At 39.4% G+C, this 18622-nt stretch overlaps 1 protein-coding gene across 7 annotated transcripts in view; it reads right to left on the reverse strand.

Annotated features, from left to right (window-relative positions):
- cep192 (centrosomal protein 192) overlaps positions 1 to 18622 on the reverse strand; it is a 187988-nt gene that overhangs the window by 34106 nt on the left and 135260 nt on the right. For all 7 annotated transcript variants that reach the window (XM_059976704.1, XM_059976688.1, XM_059976683.1 and 4 more), the window contains 8 exons: positions 17001 to 17122; positions 13494 to 13603; positions 12638 to 12800; positions 12245 to 12423; positions 7460 to 7583; positions 4224 to 4329; positions 2836 to 3034; positions 53 to 132 (listed from right to left, as the gene is read on the reverse strand). In XM_059976704.1, coding sequence (XP_059832687.1) covers positions 53 to 132; positions 2836 to 3034; positions 4224 to 4329; positions 7460 to 7583; positions 12245 to 12423; positions 12638 to 12800; positions 13494 to 13603; positions 17001 to 17122 — 1083 coding nt within the window. The remainder of the gene's footprint in view (positions 1 to 52; positions 133 to 2835; positions 3035 to 4223; positions 4330 to 7459; positions 7584 to 12244; positions 12424 to 12637; positions 12801 to 13493; positions 13604 to 17000; positions 17123 to 18622) is intronic.

The raw sequence follows: 18622 nt of genomic DNA on the forward strand, positions 1-18622 counted from the left end.
CTGCAGAAAATCATAACTGGCAACAAATGTGAACGTTTAAGGGTCAATTTACCTTTACGTATGGAGGCGCAAATGATGATAAAAACCACTGTACAGTTTCTTCTCCATTATTTTCAATTTCCAATAATGATTCTGTTTGAGATTAAAAGATTTTTTTTGTGTAAGTCCTTTTTTAAAAAAATACAAGGACAAATCCTTTGTACTTTTATGCTGCACAACCTTCGATCAAGGGTAACTTTCTTGGGAGAGAAGGTTGCAGATTGAAACGTGACGAGCCTATAGCAAACAATTTAGGCTGACAAAAGTTTAATACTGAAAGAATAATACATTGCTGGAGGTCCTATCCTTTCATTCAGTTAATGGGAGCAATCATCATTCCTCCCAATTTTGGCCCTACTTAAACACAAGTAAGGGTATTCACTTGGCGTGCCTGCTGATATCTATCATTCATCCTGGATTATGACAAGGATACAGGTACAAATGGATATAGGTTTTGCCATTCATCATCAGACCTCAACCACAAAATGTTACTGCGTGTTGCACTCTTCAAATATAAGACACCAGGATTATCATGTATTGCAAAAGTAACCTTACTTCTTTTCTTTGGCACAGGGTTAAATAAGATCAGAGAACTGTATGCATAGTTCAAAGACTGGTCTGGGAGAAATGGGCATCAATAAAAACCAAAACAGAACCAGCGCTAGGAAAAGAGCTGTTTCATTGAGAGCCATCACACTTGCACATGGAATGGGCCAAGTTCATTGTTCCAGTCATGTGATTCCTCAGGGCTACAGTTAAGGCTTTAAATTAAATACTGAGGACAGATGGACATTCTGGAGAGATAAATTTTGAATATTAAGGGAAAAGGCAAAGCAACAGGACAGGGTAACAAAGTGGCTAATGATGAGAGCATGAGGAAGGGACAGTGCATACAAAATCAAGTAAAGCTCCAATTCCAGAGAGAGCAAAAAAAAATGCAGAGGCAGAACTGAAAGCTCTTCTCCGAATGCTGTAGCACTTGTAACAAGACTGAAGTAATAACAAAATACAATACCCAGTAAGGATATGATTGCAAATCTGTAAAGTACCACAGCAAAATTAGTTATTTAAAAATCAGACAAGCAAATTGAAAATAACATTGAAGACTAGGCTAAGGGCAGTAGAAAGAAAGGGTTTGTGCTCAGTAAAACCATATAGAATCTGTGCATGGATGGGAGGGAGGAGAAACAGCAAAGACACAAACATTAATGGGAGTTGTATATTGGGCCACAAGCAGTAATGAAAATTAAGGGCACAGAACATTATCAGTGAAATTAGAGATGTATGTAATAACCATAATAATTACAGCAGACTTAATTTTGCAAATAGACAAAGCAAACTAAATTTAGTTCCCACTCCCTCAGTACATTGGGTGGTAGGTGGCAGGATGAGAGAAAATTTTTTGAAGGGATAGGTATAGTACTTGCAAAAAGAACACAGACCATGCAGTACTAAAATAATTCTATACAGAAGTCAGCCCCTCTACTTGTACTCTACAGATGCTGCTCAACCTATAGAGTTCCTCCAGCAGATTGATTGTTGCTTCAGATTCCAGCAGACACAATACACTTGTACCTCACTATACTTGTACACGTGATAATAAACTTGACTTGGACCAACTATTTCTATTTCTTCCATTGCAAGCCATGACCTTAAATCCATCTCCTGTATCCTCCTTCACTTTCAGTCTGTCAAAAGTGCTCACGATCAAGACTGTAACCATCTAGTCAGCAACCTCTGCCATTCGCTCCCTTTTTCTCATCTTCCAAAGTGCCCACAACTCTTCCCATATTCTTTCCTAGTGAATCTTTTCTCCTCTCACTCTCTTCTGAATTCATGCTGTCCATGAAAGTTGCAGCCTAATCCACCAACATTACTTCTAAACACCTGATCATCCACTTCATGGACATCAGTCTTTCAACAAGTACAAACCCGCTCTCCTTCAAAATTTTCCTCTGTAATCCTACCACCTACAGAACTCAATTGTTGGTCAAAAAACTGGCTTACAACCTTTGCTGCTTTACAAAGCCTTCCAATATTTTAAAGTCTGACACATGCACACTGAACTTGCAAAAAGTTCTTGTTTGAATCTCTTCATTGGGAGAATAGAGGAGAGACTAAATGGACAGAACTTATCAAGTCAAGTCAACTTTTATTGTCATTTCGACCATAACTGCTGGTACTGTGCATAGTAAAAATAAGACAATGCTTTTCAGGACCATGGTGTTACATGACACAGTACAAAAAAACTAGACTGAACTACGTAATAAAAAAAAAGAGAAAGCTACACTAGACTGCATAAAGTGCACAAAAACAGTGCAAGCATTACAATAAATAATAAACAGAACAGTAGGGCAAGGTGTCAGTCCAGGCTTCGGGTATTGAGGAGTCTGATAGCTTGGGGGAAGAAACTGTTACATAGTCTGGTCGTGAGAGCCCGAATGCTTCGGTGCCTTTTCCCAGATGGCAGGAGGGAGAAGAGATTGTATGAGGGGTGCATGGGGTCCTTCATAATGCTGTTTCCTTTGCGGATGTAGCTTGTAGTGTAAATGTCCGTGATGGCAGGAAGAGAGACCCCAATGATCTTCTCAGCTGACCTCACTAACTTAGTTACTTCTAATTGACAGTTCTCATCAGTTGAACAAAATGGATATACACCAAAGTCAATCCTAAAGGATCAGGTGATGGAATAGTAATGGAAGTCTCCGCTAACTTTTTTAAACATGTAGTCTTTCCAATATTTATAAACAGAGTATTGAAAACTGACAAAAGTAATTAAAATGTTCATTAATTTACCTGAACTTGACTCAGCTACAGTATTAGGAAAATGTATAGTTCGATTTTTTATCTTTAACTTGCTCGGCAGAGATTTTGATGGAGTTTTTGATACATGTAGGTTAGGAGCCCAAGGCTCTGTGTCCAATACTACATTTGGACTTTGTGTAGCTGCAGAAGTATCCATTGTGACATCGTCCCGAATTTGTACTTTAATCAACTGAAAAGAAAAACACGTGTTACTTGTGAACACAGAATAAAACAGAAATAAAAGTACATTATAATTGCAAACACGAGGAAATCTGCAGATGCTGGAAATTCAAACAACAACACACACAAAATGCTGGTGGAATACAGCAGGTCAGGCAACATCTATAAGGAGAAGCGTCTCGGCCTGAAATGTCGACAGCGCTTCTCCCTATAGATGCTGCCTGGCCTGCTGTGTTCCACCAGCATTTTGTGTGTGTTGTTGTTTACATTATAATTGGGTGAGTTTGTTAATACTCAAATGGCCTAGCCTATTTTGGCAAGACTTAAGCTTCAATCTTTTAAAATGAGAACACAAATTTTAGTTAAAATAGAAGCGTATTGGTATACACTTAGATATGATGTATTTGTAGTGTCTGTTTAAGTTTCTCTTAAATGAGGTGACTGTGTCTGATACCCCCGCCATGGAAGAGGGTTTATGATAATCTACTCAAGTTATGTCAATTATAATCTTACATAACTCTATCAGGTCACCCTGCAGCCTCTTGTTTGAGAGTAAACAAGGCTTACAATCTAATCTCTTCCCATAACTAAAATATTCAATCCAGGCAACATTTTCTGTACTCTTCGCAGTGTGGTCAAACCAAGTATCTATAAAGTTACAGAACATTACATACCTATGAAGACAAGCACACTAAATCCCTTCTTTACCACCCAATTCATCTATGCTGCCATTTTCAGGGAACTATGGACTTGAACCCTCAAGTCCCTCTGGTTAAGATTCCTTCATGCTCCACTTTCTGCACATAATTGACTCTCATTTGACATTCCAACACGCATCAACTTGCATGTCAAAACTAATTTCAATCTGCCAATGCTCAACATTAATCTCCATCTGATCTATATCCTATTGCAGCCTCAGACCATACATTTTGATATCCCAATTGACTTGGCGGTTGGTCAGTCCATGGAAAACTAATGGTCAAATAACATTTATACCAACAGCAATCTTGTAAACAAATAAAGAAAACTCTTCTCCATGCATGCCAACTCTTCCAGCCCTACTTCATTTTGCTTGTCACATGCAGTAGTCACCAGAGTACAAATGTACTTTGATAATAAATTTACTTTGACTTTACTTTGAATAAAACAGGAAATCCCACATCAAAAAATAACCCAAAATGATATCATTTGTCTCCTACCTGCTGATAATTATCACAGTGCACATAAATCTGTCCACTCCATGGCACAGCAGAAGGTTTAGCAATGAGAGAAGGATTTGGACTCACAAGTATTAGTAAATGGCTCCTGATGGAAAACAGCAAAGCATTATGTAACTATGGATTTATCATTCTTTACCAGAAAAACTTCAATGCACTTGCAATCCTCATTTAGATATTAGAAGCAAATGTGCCCATGTTATGGCCAGTTTATGAAGCTTCCTATTTTGGAATTCAAAATCACTACCAAGAATTTGTGATGTGGAATAAAATATGCTCTAACGGAATTTGGGGGATAAAGTAAATTAAATGAACACAAAATGCAAAAGAAAAAATTCGGTCAAATTTAAAAATTTTAGTTACTCAATACATTGGGCCAATAACATTTGGATACAATGTCTCTTATTGAGTGGGTTTGCAGTCACAGCTGAGCCTCTCTTTTGCCATGCCCTCTCTAATCCAAGGACATGTGAACAGATGTCTAAGAATGCAACCCTACTGCACTCTTCACTTATCCTGCAGTTTTCTGTAATTCCAAATAAAGACATCAAACTCCGAGCCCAAAGCCGATTGCCTTTTTCCCCCAGATCTTCATTATATTACACAATGTAGCTAAAAGTCAGAGTAGGTAAAAGGAAGGGAAAAAGACTACAAAAACAAGTTCATGACCTTGTATTGTGCTAAGTTTTCCAGGCAACACTTTCGGTATTTCAATCCAGTTAGTTGCCTGGAGCTGCTCATGCTTAGATATTTGGTACCTAAAGTCCAGAATTATAAATCATGTGTGTGACTGTTTTAGGGGAAAAAAAAACACATCATGCTCTTCTAGTCAAATACTAATACTAGTCCAAACTTAAAAGGTTAAAAATAAGCAACTAAGTTTTGACTTGGATTTTACAAAAAGCTAATCAGTGTTCACTATTATGCTGAAATAAATTGTAATTTCCTGTATCTGCATATACAATATAAAATTCAAAAATTGGTACTCATGTTGACAAGCTCATAGACAAGCTTTACAACAGTGGTATTTTGTTATGTGATTTTGTATTTTTAAAAATGGCATTATAATAACATGTAAAATAGTAGAATTAATTCATGCATTTCAAACATTTTAGAACCTTTAACTCTGTTAAAGCTAACTAACTGCTGAACATAATTCAGCAAGTACTGAGTCTCTTTCAGTTAATTTTGTAGAAAATAAAAAATATCTGATACGGTTCAAAAATATTTTTATATATTAACATTATGCTTCAGAGGAAAACATTAATTGCCTACCCCTAACGACTAGCAGACAGTGGTAAACTACCTTTTTTCCAACTCTGCTATTCAGAATCAGGCCTATTATCACCAGCATGCATCATGAAATTTGTTAACTTAGCAGCAGTAGTTCGATACAATACATAATATAGAAGAAAAATATATAATAGCAAATCAATTACAGTATACATATATTACATGGATTAAAAATCATGCAAAAACAAGTAATATATATTCAAAAAGTAAGGTAGCATTCAGGGGCTCAATGTCCATTTAGGAATCGGATAGAAGAGGGGAAGAAGCTGTTCCTGAATCACTGAGTGTGTGCCTTCAGGCTTCTGTACCTCCTACCTGATGTAACAGTGAGAAAAGGGCATGCCCTGGGTGCTGGGGGTCCTTAATAATGGACGCTGCCTTTCTGAGACACTGCTCCTTGAAGATGTCCTGAGTACTTTGTAGGCTAGTACCCAAGATGGAGTCAACTAAGTTTACAATCCTCCTCAGCTTCTTTCGGTCCTGTGCAGTAGTACCAACTACCCCCCCAACCCCCAATACCAGACAGTGACGCAGCCTGTCAGAATGCTCTCCACGGTACATCTATAGAAGTTTTGCAGTGTATTTGTTGACATACCAAATCTCTTCAAACTCCAAACAAAGTTTAGTCGTTGTCTTGCCTTGTTTATAATGGCATCGATATGTTGGGACCAGGTTAGGTGTTCAGAGATCTTGACACCCAGGAACTTGAAATTGCTCACTCTCTCCACTTCTGATCCGAGAGGATTGGTAGGTGTTCCTTCGTCTTACCCTTCCTGAAGTCCACAATCGGCTCTTTCATCTTACTGATGTTGAATGCAAGGCTGTTGTTGCATCACCACTCCATTAGTTGGTATATCTTGATCCTGTGCGCCCTCTCATCTCCACTTGAGATTCTACCAACAATGGTTGTATCATCGCCAATTTTATAGATGGTATTTGAGCTATGCCTAGCCACAGTCATGGGTATAGAGAGAGTAGAGCAGTGGGCTCTACACCCCCAAGGTGCAGTGTTGATTATCAGTGAGGAGGAGATCCGCAGATTGTGGTCTTCCGGTTAGGAAGTTGAGGATCTAATTTCAGAGGGAGGTACAGAGGCCCAGGTTCTGTAACTTACCAATCAGGATTGTGGGAATTATAGTGTTAAATGCTGACCTCTAGTTGATAAACAGCATTCTGATATAGGTGTTTGTGTTGTCCAGGTGGTCTAAAGCTGTGTGAAGAGCCATTGAGAATGCATCTGCCGTTGACCTATTGTGGCCATTGGCAAATTGCAATGGGTCCAGGTCCTTGCTGAGGCAGGAGTTCAGTCTAGTCATGACTAACCTCTCAAAGCATTCACCACTGTAGATGTGAGTGCAATTGGGCAATAGTCATTAAGGTAGCTCACATTATTCTTCTCAGGCACTGGTATAATTGTTGCCTTTTTGAAGCAAGTGGAAATGTCCGCTTGTAGCAATGCTCCTGCCATTTGGTTGGCACAAGTTTTCAGAGCTTTCAAGGTTCTACCTAAAGGTTCTCTAATTATATTTGTTGGGAGTTCCAATCTTTTGAACAAGTGATTCTCTTTGTTTTTGCCTGATTTTATATAAAACGCATGATATTCCAATGTATTCTTCCCAGTTTTACATACAGATCTCTGTGGAATCTTTTGAGCTGGTTTGTTGAAGAGATGCATTTAGCATGTGCTGCTCAGAATGATCGCCTGTTAAAGATACAATGCCATGGAGATACCTTGCACTAGAAATGCTTCTTCCAGTTGTGAATGTAATACAATTTAATCACTGTTGGTTCCCAAAATCTTTATCTCAAATTTATTTTCAAACAAATAAAAATGAAAATAGAAGTTGGCAGCAATACAACTTACATTTCAATTTGTAATTTAAAAAATACCCTTGCATTTGAATGCTAAACAAGTTTATACATACTCTGGGTCAACAACTCCATGCTGGGGTGTCACTGTTAAAGTGTGCGCTGGCCAAGACAGCTCAAAAGACAAAGATCTAGTGGAATGGTTTATAATCTGTACCCGTCCAGTTGGTACTAATCCATCTATAAAAGGGGAAACAAATTTGATATATAAAATATATATATATATATATAAAACATGCAAATAGGCCAAGAATTCACCACTACCCTGTGGGACTTCAGTTGGTTTTTATCAAGTGCATAGATATTCAATACAACATGGCGAGCAAATCCACAGTAAAGGATAAATCACAGCTTCAGCAGCCCAGGTTCAATCATGACCTCTGATGCCATCTGTGCAGAGTCTTCACATGTCACCATATTGATTTCCTTTAGTTAAATGGATTCTTCTCACACTCCAAAGATCTGTTTGTAGATTAACTGGCTGTCCTAAAATGACTTCCAATGAAGATAGCAGTCAGAAAAATCATACAAGAGACAAAAAAATGGGCACATGTGGGAAAATATGTTGTACAAAAATAAGAGAAGACTTCTCTAAGAAATGGCATAAACTTGATGGGTCAAATAGATTTCCTTCTATATCATAATATGACGTGTACTATTTTCAATTTCCAACATTAGCCAAAATTCTCTAAAAACAGAAAATGCTGGAAAAACTCAGGAGGTAAGGGAACATATGTGGAAACAAAAAGTTAATAATTATGCCAGGAACTTTTAATACAGTACATGTTATCATAAATCTTAAAGACTATTCTTTTAGCTTCTGTTCAGCTTCATTAGAACAGTGAAAGATACAATGCAAAGAATAGGTGACCAGAAAGGCAGGGTTACAATTATAGACTGCATGAAAATAGTAATTTGGAAAAACAAAGTAATACCATGTCATGAGCACCAAAGTATATTAAATTTATACAATTAACTTGCCGTTCATTTGGAGGGAACGCTTACATGCACTGGTAGACCTAAAGCGAGAAGTAAGTTAATAGCTAAAAGCTATATGGGAGAGGTGACAGAGGTTGAAAAACAATGAAGCTGTTAAACCTTACTTCTAATTATTACCTGTTAACCCGATGCAAGAACACACAGTACTACGGAGGATAAAGCAAAAGCTTTTATTAGTAGCTCGCTAGAGAGAGCCCTCCTTAGGCACACACAGGCGGCCTGTACCAGAGGTCTCTCTCAAAGCACAGAGATACGGAGTTTTTAATACCGTTTTTGTCACATACGCAGGAGACAATTTTTTAGCTACTTCATTGTCACATGCCCAGCAGCAGTGGTACTTTGAGACAAAGATCACTTAATCACCTTAAAAGGCAGTCAAATTCAGACAACCAGGACAATGTGCACAATGAGGTAACTTCTCACTCTTTGACCGTCGTTTCTTATCTTTAGTCTTAGTTCAGTGCCTTCAGAGAGCAAAGTACAAGTAGACTACCACATCCTGACACCTAAAGGTGAGACAAGGATTGCGGGTCTGTATCGAATTGTCTAACTTAGACGTGTTACAATTTATAGAACTAGCTTACGAGACAAAGAGCACTTAGCTCAATTCTTGCAAAACCATGTAGCAGGAGGTGTGAGACAGATAAGTAGAACTCAATCCATAAAACATAATATCTGCAAGGTTGTCAGTCTGAAAGCAGCACAGGCGGATTACTCAGAACAGAACAGAAGTCTGCAGCAATTTTAACCCGTTATTCCCATTTCCCAACCCTTTAACATCTCAAAGCCAGATAGAAATACTGATTACACATTTTAAGTTCAAAGGCTTAAACACTGTTCAGAAGATAAAGAGAAAATGACGTTAAACCTCCTTCACTTTACGATCTTTGCAAGTTAGAAAACACTTTATTTTCTTGACAGTTTGAATTGGACCATTTGAAAGGAGAAACACAAGCTGCTTTGCAGTACCATTCTTGAACTAACTAATGAGAAGTTCTCTATTATACTATTCCTCACCACAAACAAGAGAAAATCTGCAGATGCTGGAAATTCAATCAACACACAAAAAATGCTGGAGGAACTGAGCGGCCAGGCAGCATCTACGAAAAAGAGTGCAGTTGATGTTTTGGGCCAAGACCCTTAATCAGGACTGGAGGAAGAAAAAGATGAGAAGTCAGAGTAAGGTGGTTGGGGGAGTGGGGGGGCAAAACACAAGGTGACAGGAGGGGGAAGGGATGAAATAAAGAGCTGTGAAATTGATAGGTGAATGAGATAATGGACTGGAAAAGGGGGAATTTGATAGGAGAGGACAGAGGGTCATGGAAGAAAACAAAGGGGGAGGAGCACCAGAGAGGGGTGATGGGCAGGTAAGGAGATAAGTTGAGATGGGGAAAATAGGAATGGTAGTAGTGGGGTGTGGGGCATTACCAAAAGTTTGAGATGTCGATGTTCATTTCATCAGGTTGGAGGCTACCCAGACGGAATACAAGCTGTTGCTCCTCCAACCTGAGTGTGACTTCATAGCTTCGCCTACTGTCATGACGGAATGGGAAGTGGAATTAAGATGAGTGGCCACTGGAAGATGCCACTTTTGCTGGCAGACGGAGCATAGATGTTCGGAAAAGCGGTCTCCCAATCTGCGTCAGGTCTCTCTGATATACAGGAGGCCACACTGGATCCAGTAGATGACACCAAAAGACTCACAGGTAAAGTGTTGCATTACCAAGAAGGACTGTTTGGGGCCTTGAATGGTAGTGAGGGAGGATATACAGGGGCAGATGTAGCACTTGTTCTGCTTGCGAGGATCAGTGCCAGGAGAGTGATCAATGGGGAGGGACGTATGGACAAGGGAGTTGCATAGGGGAGGTAATGATGTATGATGATGAGATCCCATGGGAGATGGCAGAAGTAATGGAGAATTACGGTCCGGACGTGGAAGCTGGTAGGGTGGTAGCTGAAGACAAGAGCAACCCTGTCCCTGGTAGGATGAGGGCAGACATGCGCTAAATGGAAGAAATGGGGTTGAGGACAGCATTGATAGGGGAGGAAGGGAAGCCCCTTTTTTGAAGGACATCTCCTTAGTTCTGGAATGAATTGAGAGAAAGGGATAGCGTTTTTACAAGTAACAGGGTGAGAAGAGGAAACTATGAAAGTCAGTTGGTTTATAATAGGCATCAGTAGATAAGATCAGAAATAGAGACAGAGAGGTTGGAAAAGGGGTGGGGGAGCGTCGGAAATGGACGAGGTAAATTTGAGGGCAGGGTGGAAGTTGGAGGCAAAGTTGATGAAGTTGACGAGCTCTGCACAAGTGCAGGAAGCAGCACTGATGCAGTCATCAATTTAGCATAGGAAAACTTGGGGAGTGATACCAGCGTAGGCTTGGAGCATAGACTTCCCACATAGCTGACAAAAAGGCAGGCATAAAGTAGCAGGGACTCATGCGAGCACCCATGGCTACACCTTTTTGTTTGAAGGAAGTGGGAGGAGCCAAAGCAGAAATTATTTAGAGTGAGGACAAGTTCCACCAGATGGAGGAGAGTTGTGGTGGAGGATAACTGGTTGGGTCTGGTGTCCAGAAAGAAACTGAGTTTTGAGGCCTTCTTGGTGGGGGATGGAGGTGTATAGGGACTGGACATCCAGAGTAAAAATAAGATAATCAGGGCCAGGGAACATAAAATAATTAAAAAAGATCAAGAGTGTGTTTAGTGACATGGATATGGGTAGAAATCCATGGGAGGTGGGGGGAAAACCGAGTCGAGTCAAGGTGAGTAGATACAAGTTCAGTGGGGCAGGAAAAAGCAGAAACAGTGAGTCTACCAAGACAGGCAGGTTTGTGGATCTTGAGTAGGAGACAGAAATGGCAGTGGATGGGAGATCTCCAGCATTAATAAGGTCAGTGAAAGTGTGGGGTCCTGTTTAACGGATGGTGTCTGACAGTTGTCACCAGGTCTCAGCAAGGTAGAGGTCAGTCTGCTAGATTACTACAGCATCGTCCTTAACTGCAGGTTTGATGGTGAGGTGAGGATTAGTGCAGAAAATATGGAGAGTAGTGCACTCAAAAGGAGCACCTTCCCTCCTCCAAGGACAGGATGTTCTGTCCCCAGTAAGGGCCTCACCTTTGTCCCCCTGCGCCCATGCCTCAGTGAGTTCTGCCCCCGCCATGATACTGAGCTCTTCTTCCGCTGATGTCTCTGGGCCTACTTCTTTGGCAAGGGCTCTCCACCCCACACCAATGACCCCATTTCCTGTCTTTAACCCTCCTCTTCCTGGTCACACCGCTTTGGTCTTCTGCCTGTTTTGGATCTTATCATTGCTAACTGCTGACAGGACATCAACCGTTTCGAATTCACCACTCCTCTCTCCTATTCCAAACTCACTTCTTCTGAATGCACTGTTCTCCACTCTCTCCATTTCTTGAACTTCCAGTTACCACCCTTCTCTTTCCCCATTCCTATCTCTGTCTCTCACCTTATCTCCTGACCTGCGCATCACCTCCCTCTGGTGCTCCTCTCCCTTTTCTTCCCTCCATGGCCTTCTGTCCTCTCCTAGCAGACCACCCCTCCTTCAGCCCTTTATCTTCTTCACCAATCAACTTACAGCTCTTTACTTCATCCCTCCCCCTCCCAGTTTCACCTTGTGTTTTTTTTCTTCCCCCCACCCCCTCCACCTTCTTACCCTGAATCATCTTTTTTTCTCCAGTCCTGATGAAGGGTCTCAGCCTGAAACGTCAACTGTACCCTTTTCCATTGATGCGGCCTAGCCTACTGAGTTCCTCCAGCATTTTGTGTATGATACTTTTCTTTACCTTAGCTACAAAGTAATTACACTGCCACATCACTTACCAGATGACAGAGTAAGAATTAAATGTTCAGGCCGCAATACCCATGATGATTTGGGCTTGGATGACTGGTTTGGCATTTGATTAGAATCATGTAAAAGCAATGGAGAGCCTTGAGGTCCTCTTACTGGAAGAACATCCAGTGATGCATTAGATGGATTTCTTTCTGAACTTCCAAGTACACTGTAATGAAAATTGCATCAGCATGATTGTCTACTTCTAAGCAGTTTTATTAGAATTACAATAAAAAGAACTTTCAAACTTCAATTTACTTCCAAATAAGCATTTTTTAATTACACACAGCAACAGAACACCGTTTGATCTTAAATATAGTTCAAAGTTAAAATACAAAACCATTAAATAACCCATGTAAAATAACAACTAAAACTTCAAATACCTTTCTGAACCAACACTCATCCCTTGAGAAGATGAAATTGAATCCAAGCCTTCTGAATGATCAGCCTCACGGAATGCAGAACTTGCAATTACAGAAAGCATCACCTTTTTCTGATTTCCATAGAAAATATGGACATCATTTGGTCTCTTTGGTATGTCATAGACTACACAAAAAAAACCCAAACAGTAACTTTAGTATCTCTGTTAGGAGTTACGTACTGTTGTCTAATTACTTTTATTACCTGTGTTTACTATTTTGAAAACTTTGACAAACAAATTTAACTTTCAAATACAGTGCAACCAGTGTAAAAATGAAAATTTGCCTTTGGAGTCTGCTCAACTTTCCAATATAGGAAATGCAATCAGGAGCAGAAACCATCTCTAAAATGCTAAAGCCACCCACAATGCTTACGTTAATAACTGAATGAAGCCCAATTCTGCTTGGTCTACATTGTTCAGGTTCTTGCAACCTTAGGACAAAATATTGTAAATGTAGCTTCAGCTTATCAGAAAATTACAGAAGAAACAAAAAAAGGTTCGATTTTCAGACCCCTGCTTAACTATGTCTGCACATTAACTCTAATAATAATAATTGACATAAAACCTACAACTAAAAGTTTGATGTCAATTTTTCATCACAAATACAAGACCTTGTCTACTTCCAAGTTCAAAACAAAGATTATAAGATAAAATCATTAATGTATTTCTAAATAGATATTAAGTGGCTGGTCAAATAGTTTTGAAAAACTTTGAACCTAATGGGTAGAAATTTAGCATCCAATGTCAGTAACTCAAAAACAATCATGAAAACTACTATGTGTGACTAATTAATCTGGAAAATAAGAAGAAAAAAATACCTTCTGATACCAATTCTTCACCAGGAAAATTCTGAATGAAGTCTATCTTTTGAAGTGGACTGTTTCCACAAATTATCTGCTTAAGTGCCTGATGATTGTGGGCAAGTGCTCTGTGAGAAATGTAAAGGTTAGGAGGCAAGAGAGAGGATAAGATTTATTGTACTCATACTTTAGGCAAAAAATAATCATTTCTCAAAGACAGTACTTATACTTAAAATGAAATTTTAAGATGAGTCTCAAGATAGACAAGTGAAAGGAATTCCCTTTGCTTAAATAAGTCAAATCACATTAAAGATATACAAGTGAGATCAGTTTAGAGTTGCTCTGCCACTGAGTAACGTCAAGGCTGATCATATGACTTCAGTCTATTGCACATTAGTATCTAATGACTAATTCACTCAACATCCTAAATTTCATCAGTATGATTTTGTCTATAGTCTCCTGAAGCAGAGAAAAAAGAATTCACAACATAAATGCAGAAAATTTTCATCTATCCTATACATTCAAGCATTATTCTTTGATTATGTAACCTTTTCACTGGCTCATACACAAACTTCATTCGTTAGCTAACTGTTAACAGCCACATGACTCAGCAGTGAGAAGGCCACCTTTCTTAAGCAATACATGTCTCGGGTCAGTATGATTTAGGATTCAACCAAACAAGAAAGTTGGTCTTCCGGTTGAGGAACACTGATTATAGCGAATGTTGTGTAAATACTGCCTCATACACAATTATTGATCACCAAGAAATGACAGATCTTACACCAGCCTAAAATTATAAAGTACAGTTACCAAATTTTCAACTTTATCAAACAGTTAGCAGGAAAAAATTAGTAAAAGAGCCCACTACAGTTAAACCAGTCCAACATGCGCATAAACGTTAAAGCTCATTTCTGGTGTAGTCAGGGGTAATGCTTTACTCACATGCTGAACCCACATACTACGTGAAAGACACCATGGCTCAAACTTCCCTCAAAGACAATCTTGAACGAATTGGCTAACTCAGGAATATTGGTGCTTCCTCCTTGGAACCATTTATCTGCATAAACAGTTTGTACAACAGTCTCTCCTTCGAATGGTATTTGGCATGCCCTGCACTGTAGCTCCCAACAAAAGAACCCAAACAAGACCACTGTCCTTCAGAAAACTAATCCTGCCCAGCCCTCTCAAATGCTCCATGGCACCCCACTGGGCAGAAAGTTACAACACATTTCAAGATACCCCCGATTGGCTGTCACAACATTGGACAACATGGCTCTTTATCGTTAGCCAAAGCCAAAACACGTTTATGAGCAAGATACACTGCTTTTGCAGAAAACTTTTAAAATAAAAAAAACTCACAACGTAACAGTAGAAATCTTAACCAGGACATTACACATATATACCCCATTTCCAGATTATCCAGGTATAAACTAATCAAGTCCTATCTTGTCAATTTCGCAGCATCAAAAGGTTCAATCAGATCTTAAGCTTTTGAAATAGAGTAGGACAAATTTTCTCAGCAAGTCCTCAAATGTGAAGAGAGTAACCTTTCAATCAAATAACAAATGTTTTATTAGGCAAGTGAACCTGTACAAAATTACTTACACTTAGAATATTTATATTGAACTGTAGTGAAAATTGCTAAATCTGTTAACTTTAACTGACTTTACAGACTGTACATCCAATCTCAATCATTTCACTCTCCAAATACCAGTCTATGACAGAAAAAAGGCATATTGCTCATTTGCTGTAAGCAGCCCTGGCCTTCACAAAATTCTATTCTTCAATCTCCTTTATAGATATAGGAGCAGAATTAGGCCATTTGGCTCATCAAGCCTGCCAGTCCATTTCATCATAGTCAGTGTGCACAGAAATCTTATGTTGTGCAAATTTTTTTCCTGTGACAAAAGTATGTGCGTACTAAATGCACACACGGCACAGTTTAAGTAGGTTTACAAAATATTTGACATAAAACTGCACAGAATAACAACAAAATAGCATACATATTTAACTCACTCAGTTATTTTTTCTCTCTCCTGTCTTTGGCGTTTAACCCATTCTTTGAAAACTCTATCTAGACTAATAGAACTTCCATCCAATTGATAGCTTTTGATTCCAAATGACATTCACCTAAACAGTTTCTCAGCTTGTTTTGAGTTGATTCATTAGGCTAAAACCTCGCTCACAGTCCGCACTAGACGCAAGAAAAGTTCCCCCAATGTCCATCAACTGCGCAAGGTTGCAAAACTGTTCATTTTGAAGTACAAATGCCACCATATGAGCAAAGTTTGAAATCAATTTGGATTTAATTTTTTCTTGCACGGAAAATTTGAAATCATTAAACCGTCTAGCTATTACAGTATTTTCAGCTAGAAAATCATGATATTTTAGGCATAAGGCATTAACTTGTTCATCACCAAAAGTGAAGTCACAATCTGCAATTGCAGAGAAATCAAAATCTGACCATCCTTGTACCTCATCTTCAGGAAACCTTTCTTCTAAATGAACACAACGACTATTTATAAAAGTCAACAATGAACTTGTATCTACTGTGACGTTTTCGGTGTAGCAGTTTCTACTATTTTGTTAAGCCATTCAACTTTAAACAAATTTGCAGTTCTTTAGCGCTTCACACCCTTCGGTTCTTTTGAATTCAACATAGTGAATCAATTTTTTTTCAATAAAAACTTAGTAAGTTATCTACAAGGTTTGAAACAGATCTTTGTAAACTTTTCGATATGAACACTGTCCGCCAAAGATGGCTGCTGCCGTGATGCAGCTGTACAAACCAGAGCAGGAAAGGTAAGGTGACGTAAGTTAGTGACATGCATTGTGGTATTTGAAAAACTGACTAACTAATTAACAGCAACATTTAGCTAAAGATTATTTTCAATTAGTATAATTATTAATTACTACATTATTTTAGGTAACTAACCTTTTGTGTGCACATTAATTTGCTTTGTGCGCTGGCTAAAAAACCTGTGCGCACAGCTTACAGAGAACGTAGAATGTAAGTAATAAAGCCAATTCAATTCACTGTATATCCAGGTATTTAACAATTCTTCATGACTTCTACTCTCTATAACCCAGATGTCCTGATAAACTACTGACATCAGCTATATGAAACTAGTCTCATCCTGTGCATGCCACGTCGGCTGAACAAAGTAGTAATACACTAAGAAAACTGTGCTGCTCCAAAGAGCGCTATATGAGGACATTCTTGCCCTCAGCCATAAGGCTTTATAGTCAATCTCTAGCCTGGAAAGTGATGATCCGCTCCTGTTCGACTGTTTAAGGTAACTTTTTTTCTTTCTTACCTCTTTAATATTTGTATATCTGTGCACTTGTAATACTACTGTGACAGTGTAATTTCCTTTGGGATCAATAAAGTATCTATATAGTCACCAGCATATCATAATGAATTAACAAATGAAACTCAATACCCTGAAGAAATTGCAAAATTACCAGCATTTTTGTAGACTCGTGAACAAAAAGGACAAAGGAAAAACAAGTCAAATCACATGCCTTCTGAGCTGCTGTCGTGCCACCTCATCTCCACAAAAGAAGCAAATAATGCCAAGTAGTGCTGAATCTCTTTCAGACTGAATGCAATCTCTTGGAGTGGCTTGGTAGGTTATTGTGATTGCCTGAGAGGGGGGAGAGGGGGAGAGAGAGCGGGGGGAGAGAGCGGGGAGAGAGAGCGGGGAGAGAGAGCGGGGAGAGAGAGCGGGGAGAGAGAGCGGGGAGAGAGAGCGGGGAGAGAGAGCGGGGAGAGAGAGCGGGGAGAGAGAGCGGGGAGAGAGAGCGGGGAGAGAGAGCGGGGAGAGAGAGCGGGGAGAGAGAGCGGGGAGAGAGAGCGGGGAGAGAGAGCGGGGAGAGAGAGCGGGGAGAGAGAGCGGGGAGAGAGAGCGGGGAGAGAGAGCGGGGAGAGAGAGCGGGGAGAGAGAGCGGGGAGAGAGAGCGGGGAGAGAGAGCGGGGAGAGAGAGCGGGGAGAGAGAGCGGGGAGAGAGAGCGGGGAGAGAGAGCGGGGAGAGAGAGCGGGGAGAGAGAGCGGGGAGAGAGAGCGGGAGAGAGAGCGGGAGAGAGAAAAAGAGGGGAAAGAGAGAAGAGAGATAAACTTTCAGTTAATTGAGACAAACATTATCTTCCATCAGTGATCTGAATTGAACAAAGACAAAAATGCCATTTAAATTTCAGAAAACATTTTGAAAGCATGGAGTAAAATACAAATCCAAATTTCATTCTCATATGTAACATCAGCAGAGTATATTTTTCCTTCCCATAACAGTTGAGTTTTGATATGCAAAATAGCATTTTGTGTTGGAAATCTCAGCATGCATTTTAAATGACCAGCAGCTGATTCAGAAAACTTCTACTCACAATATGGGCTCCCTTTCAGCAAATAGAGAACTCCTGGCTGAAGGTAGAAACAAGAATTCAAAAATAGAAAACTTTTTTTTTGGGGGGGGGGGCGGGAGGGAGAAGAGATTGTTCTAAAATGGAAGCAAATTAAGAGTGGTAGTTATCACAATAAAGTGGCTGATCTGAAAATCAATGGTAGCACTTAAATTCTGTGCTTTTTTTTAAAAATGTGAAAAAATTGCACATAAAGCCCCTACAATAGTCAGGTGACCATTTCTGTTGATCTATAAATTGATATAGAAGATGGAAATGAAGATTAGGAGAACATGTTTCACATCTAATATTGGACTGGGGGGGGGGGGCTTTTAAAAATCAAGGATTCTTAGATAAAGCAGCTTTTTTTTCCAATAACTGAGATCCCATCTAGTTCAAAGATAGGACCTCAGATAATTTAATAATCTGTATATATTCAGAATATCTGCCCCCATTAAGTCAGTAAAAAGGTGTATGATGTAAAATCTACAACACAGAAAGTAGACACTCCATACATTTTCTTGTCAAAAAAAGAGCTGGCCAGCCTAATCACAGTTCTGCAGTGTGTCAGATTACAATTGTCAAATACATATCCATCCACTGCTTAAATATGATGAGCATTCTGCTTCTAACATTACAGGCAGTGAACTTAAGACCTCTACATTCCTCTGGCTGAAGAAAAAAAATCCTCAGCCCTTCTAATTTTTCTACCCATTAGCTCAAAACTAAAACCCAGATTTTTGTTCTTCCT

Source organism: Hypanus sabinus, chromosome 1 (assembly GCF_030144855.1).
Source record: "Hypanus sabinus isolate sHypSab1 chromosome 1, sHypSab1.hap1, whole genome shotgun sequence".
NCBI lineage: Eukaryota > Metazoa > Chordata > Chondrichthyes > Myliobatiformes > Dasyatidae > Hypanus > Hypanus sabinus.